The 6,231-nt window shown below is 35.1% G+C and overlaps 1 protein-coding gene across 1 annotated transcript; it reads left to right on the top strand.

The window, feature by feature from the left end:
* Window positions 1-2,515: 2,515 nt before the first annotated feature.
* On the top strand, window positions 2,516-6,231 carry LOC132163039 (fasciclin-like arabinogalactan protein 14). Its single transcript, XM_059573243.1, is given in 4 exon segments — window positions 2,516-3,949; window positions 3,951-4,657; window positions 5,130-5,367; window positions 5,711-6,231. Coding segments are annotated over 2 exon segments (693 nt in total). The 5' UTR covers window positions 2,516-3,907; the 3' UTR covers window positions 4,602-4,657; window positions 5,130-5,367; window positions 5,711-6,231.

Here is a 6,231-nt window from a genome sequence, read left to right as displayed (position 1 = left end):
TTTTTCTCCCTTGAATCCGTGTGTTATGGAGCTCTTAGAACGTAAGTGATTTTGAGAGAAAGAGATGAAGTGGTCGATTGGTAGGATGTGTTTAGATTAATATGTTCTTTGAATGGCGGGTTTGAGAAAATATGATGATGGGGGAGAGATGTTGGCCGATTGGAGTGTGCTTGAAAGAATTGAAAGATGTTAGAAAAGATAGTAGAGTTTGAGAGAATAATCGTTTGAATGAGAGAGAGTGAAAGACAGATTTATTTTTTATTTTTGGTTTTAGGTAATGTCTTCTCTTACCAGACTTACCTTACGCTTAATTAGGCTAGGATTAATACTTGGAGATAAATGTTTACTTTTTTTTTTTTTCTTGTTGTTTGAAATATTTGAAAAACAATTCAAAATCTCTTCATGGCTCCTAAATCTTTCGGTTAGGGAAGAGTTTTAATAGTGTTTAAACTTTCCATTTGGAGACACTCCAAATAATGCAAATTTTAATGGGATTGGATAGAAATTGAAAATAAACTTTCCATGCATGAATCTAGAAGATTGTTTATGAAGGGTTTTCATTCTTTTAAAAGATTGGATAGAAATAACTTTTTATCAATCCATGCGATTTTTATGGAATTTTGTTTAGAAACCCAATTGATTTTAATCTATGAATGAAGACACAATAAGAACTAGGTTCGAGATTAATAATTTGATTTCATGTTAAACTTGGAAATTAACTCAAAAGAAAACCACTTTAAAATACTATTTTGTTTTCAAAAAGATTCAAACCCATGATCTATTTAGAAAATTCTACCATACCATTAAGCCAAAGTAATTTGAAATACAACATTAAAATCATTAAATAAATATTTATTTTATGTTTATGCTTTAAGGTGTTTTGGTCCATCACACTAATGAGCTTATACATCTTCGAGCCCATCTACCTGGGCTAGGCCTACAAATTACTCTAGCTTAAAATTGGGGTCGTTACATATGTTTAGCAAAAATTTCTTCTTTTGTTAGGTGCTTTTGGCTTACCTTGTTTGCATTGGAGTGCAAATTATGCGAAAATTTTCTTGTTTTGTGCTGTTGAAGCTGAAATCTCATCCTTTGATGTTTGAATTTTTCTACTTTTTGTCATTTTACAACCATCCCTAATGTGTAGGTTTCCAAATCTCTGTGTGAGGAAATCTGCTAACTTTTTTGTTTTCAATTAAAGGTGCATATATCTTTCATCTTCAACCTTTTAAAGAAAGGTTTTGTTTGAAATTCTGATTGTAGTAATGGGGTAGGAAAACTTCCTATGTCCAAGGACATGAATTATGTAGTGAAGCATGTGTAACACCCTCTGGTCGCAGACTTTTCCCCCCCTATTCATATACTTCTGATTGTAAAATCATACTCTGCCTAAACCCAATGAAACAAAAAGGTCATCTTCTAGTTTAAAAAATGTCCCTTTTCATCCCCTTTTTCTAGGTTAATTTCCATTTCACTAGGGGTTGGTGATTTGATTCAATTTTTCTTCTTCTTCTTTTCAACAGCCGAGAAGGGGGTGCTTTGAAATACGGGAGGATGGTGGTGAGAAGTTCATCAGTCTTGTGGTAAATGTTGCACCAATCTTTTCCTTCACTATTTATTGTGCATGTTGGGTAATATATTTTGTATTGTGAAAGAGATTTTGAACTGTAGTGGAAAACATCTCAGTTCACTATTTTCTGGTTTTTGTTTTGCAGGACATGAAGCGACCATTTGCGCCAATGAAGGCTCTGGACATGGAAAAAGTCATATATGATATTGTTGATGGGATCAAATGATGACTAACCATTTGCAAGTGAGTCATTTTGTCGTAGTGCATGAAGTAAACCATGCTGACTTCTTTTTTTCTTTTTTTGGTAGAAAACTTGCTATTATTAGTGTCCAGTGATCTTTTGCCTTGACATCTTTTGCCATTTGATTTGTGTCAATAGCAATACTGTTATAGTAATGCTAGAAGGACGTTTCTATTCCCAAATGTGACGTGGCTTTTCAAATGACCAATAGATCAAAATTTAATAGTGATCATCTTAAACTTAATGGTCATTTTAAAAGTCGTATCATATTTGAGAAGACACAAGAAAGACTCTAATCTTCCTTCTAGTATTACTCATACTGTTAAGACTATTGGACTGTATGAGGTGATCCATGAAGTGCATTTAGGTTATTGTTGTACCTGTCCTTTTTTTGTTACCCCTTAAAGGGCGAAGTTGCGTTGATAGTAAAAGAAATATCAAAATCAGATTTTTGAAGATGTTGCGTATTATCTTTTTGATTGTTTTGTGGATTATTCTTTTCTTTTCCTTTTTTTTAAGCTGCTTTGTCTTTCATTTATGTGCTTTTCTCGTGTACTTAATATTTAATTATATCAGGAAGAAATGTAATATTGTGGCCATCATTGAATGATACGATTTTAAGTAATGTTATATACTAGACTATTTTACTATGTTGACGTTGTATTGTAATTTACTCTTAAATTAGTCTTTGTTAAAAAAAAAAAAATGCTAATAATAAATTGACAATGTCACATCAAAATAGTAGAATAATGACGCGGTATTTAGCATTATTTTGTAATCTTTTAGCAATATAGCTTTGTAGAAGGCAACTGACTTGCATAAGGCAACCGACTTTAAATCTTCACTATGAAATTGATAAGAGGGTTGGGTGATCTTTGGTGACGTCAGCACGGTACAAGAATTCAATGTGGGCGGAATAAGAGGGATTGGTTTATTTTAGACCATCATATTTTAATGAAGTGACGTGGCAAAATCTAAGCCGCAGATGTGAGGAATGTGAAGTGGAGGTGTCAAAATATGGATTTGGGAATCGGGTTCTACCAAACCTGCATGTTAACTGTTGGGCATGGGTTCTGAGTTCTGAATTTTCTCATTCTGCATGATGTTGGGCTGAGCCCAAATAACGTTTATACTTTATGCACATAGAATTTATTAGTTCTTAATGGATTATGCTTAGATAAATCAATAATAATAACCATTTTCAAAATCGTTTAAAATAGGCTCTAATAGAGACTTAAAGATGGCTTAAAAGGCCCATTACTTATATTTGGGTGACAGATAATAGTCGCATCTAATAATTGCAATCACCACACATATTCTCGGATAGTATATATATATATCAAAGAAAATGCGAGCTTCTAGCACCTAACAATAATTGTCCCTACCAATAGTAATAACTCTTAACATTTGTTTTCACTATTACTATAGCATTCTCATGTGTCATTAGACTCTAGATTTAGAGGTGATGATTTGTGTTTGAGTCATGTTGAGGCACGAGTATAAGACTATATGTCAACCATAATTCAATATATTTAATTAAACAGGCTAGACCTTCTAATCGTAATTTGCTAATTTCCTATTAGATTCGTAAGTTGTGTTAAAAACTGTCAACCCTAAATGTAGGTTTGGGTTGTGTTGAAGCATAGGTATAATAAGATTATATAAATCATCTATAACACGACCAATTTAATTAAATAGTTCAAACTCCTAAAACTTAATTTGCTAATTTTGTGTTAAGTTTATATCAAATTCATAGATTGTGTTAAAATCGCCAGTCCTGCCTAATTAGATTGGGAAAATGCATGCATAAGTGGAAATTTGTCATGGCCTCTAATAAAAGTAGTAGAACCATCTAACATCTCTCCTAACCATCCATTCACCACAATCTTCTCCAAATAGATCTAGAAATTCACTCCCAACCCATCAAATCTAACACTATTTGTTTCACTTTCCATATTTAGGTAATTAAAACTCCCCCTCTTTGCCCTATATATTCAAATCCCTCATAAATTCTTTTGAAAAACAACAGGCTTTAGGGTTTCATATTTGATGTACAATTAAATAAATCATTAAAACAACAAATAAAAAAATCAAACATGAATTCCAAAGCCTCTTGTCTCCTATCCTTTGCTCTTGAGTCTCTTCCTTCTCTTCTCCTCCGCCACCTCCGCCTTCAACATCACGAAGCTTCTCGGCCGCCACCCAAATTTAAGCTCCTTCAATGACTATCTCACCCAGACTCAAATCTCCCAACAAATCAACAGTCGCAATACAATCACCGTTCTTGCCATCGCTAGCATTTCTGGAAAACCCTTGGACACGATCAAGAAGATGTTGAGCGTCCACGTGGTGCTCGACTACATTGACGTCCAGAAGCTCACCATGCTGCCCAAAAAGACCACCATCCTCACCACCTTATTCCAATCCAGTGGCGCCGCCGCCAACCAAGAAGGGTTCTTGAACGTTTCGCTCGTCGATGAGGGTGAGATCGCTTTTGGGTCCGCCGTGAAGGGTTCCATTCTCGCCGCCAAGCTTGTTTCGTTGGTGGCGGCTCAGCCGTATAACATCTCCGTGCTTCAAATTACAGCTCCTATAGTGCCTCTTAGTATCGATCAAGCGGCGTCGCCGCCTAAGGCTGCTAAATCGCCTGCCGCTGCGCCCAAGAAGTCGCCGGCAACGCCTCTGACTCAGGCGCCATCAAGCACACCGGCTGTCGAAGCTCCTACGCCATCTCAAGAAGTGGCCGCTAATGCCCCTGTAGTTCATTCAAGACAAGGGCTATACAGGTGAAAGAAGGTTTGGAGAAAACTGTTGCTGGTATCACAGTGCTGGTCAATCCTGATAAGGTATGCTTGTCAAATTTTATTAACTTTGCTGACAGTTTCAGTAGTTGGGTCGAGCTTGGCATTCTTTTATCAGTAAAGCCGCTAGATATCATGAGATAAGTATCAAATTAGATTCTTCCTCTTCTATCCTTTTGTCCAAAAAAAAAAGAGTTTTGGTTTCATAATATGGAAGCACCACTGCAAAGCCAATTCAACACTTTCATAGTACAATTGACCTGGTGGGTTTAATTAATGGGTTATGTGGAAGGGGGAAAAGGTTTAAGAATTCTTTAAACGATGAGACTACCATAATGTGTCTAGTCAATGCAGATTAGAGTCAAAAAACCTCATCACAACAACAATCATGAGTAACCCCTCTACAATTCCGAAGGATATTTCTTTTGTATAATGTTTTTTCCTTGAATTATTTTGATATATAATTGACTTTAGTTCATTATTCTAATGTGAATATTGAATTTTGGTGAATATATAGACATTGAAAGACAAAAACAACTAGATTGGCCAATACGTTACAAAATCATTAAAGGCGTTGCTCGAGGGATTATTTATCTTCATGAAGAGTCTCGGCTTAGAATTATACATCGCGATCTTAAAGCTAGTAATGTTTTGTTAGATGAGGATATGAATCCAAAAGTTTCAGACTTTGGCATGACTAAGATTTTTGGAATTGACCAAACTCGAGGAAACACTCATAGGATTGCTGGCACATTGTAAGTAATATTACGTGCATTACATTATTTATGTAACACAACATGTCTTGTGGCTGACATTTGTATATGAATGATGCTGCTTTGTAGTGGTTGCATGTCTCTAGAGTATGCTATGCATGAACAATTCTCTATAAAGTCAGATGTATATAGTTTTAGTGTCCTAATTCTTGAAATTATAAGTGGAAAGAATATCAGTGCTTTCAATCAATCATACGGTACTACTAGACACCTTTTGAGCCATGTGAGTAGTATGAACCAAATGTTCTAATTTTGTTTTTCTATGCTAATACAATCATATTCATCACATGATATTTATGTAATATTACTTAACCAATTGACGCAGGCTTGGAAACTTTGGAGGGATGGAACACCCTTGGATTTGGTGGATCCAACATTGGGAGACTCTTATTCGAGAGATGAAGTCATTAAATGTCTTCATATTGGCTTACTATCTATACAGAATGATCCAGTTGATAGGCCAACAATAAAATCCATTGTTCTCATGCTAAACAGCTACTTAGTTCCTCTGCCATCAGCTAAAGAAGTAAAGAACCAGCATATTTATTTAGAAGTGTAGGAGAGCAAAACATGCAATCAAATGAGACAAAGTCAGATGAATCTAGAAGCAAATCACTGCCCATGTCTGTCGATGAAGCATCATAGTAAGAGTTTAAGAGTCTTTCAGTTGTTTTGCAGTAGGAGTAAGTTGTAAGTCTATATAAGTACAGTTTATGAATATAATTGATAGAAAGAAGTTTATTTTCAAATATATATTTGAAGGAGGTTCAGGTTCACTTTAAGTAGCCTACCCAAATCTCTTAATAGTATGTAATTATTGGCTCCTATAAGACTATCTCCATGTTA

Source organism: Corylus avellana, chromosome ca1 (assembly GCF_901000735.1).
Source record: "Corylus avellana chromosome ca1, CavTom2PMs-1.0".
Classification (NCBI taxonomy): domain Eukaryota; kingdom Viridiplantae; phylum Streptophyta; class Magnoliopsida; order Fagales; family Betulaceae; genus Corylus; species Corylus avellana.
Note: the sequence above shows the minus strand (reverse complement) of the source record. Positions and strands in the feature narration are given on the sequence as shown.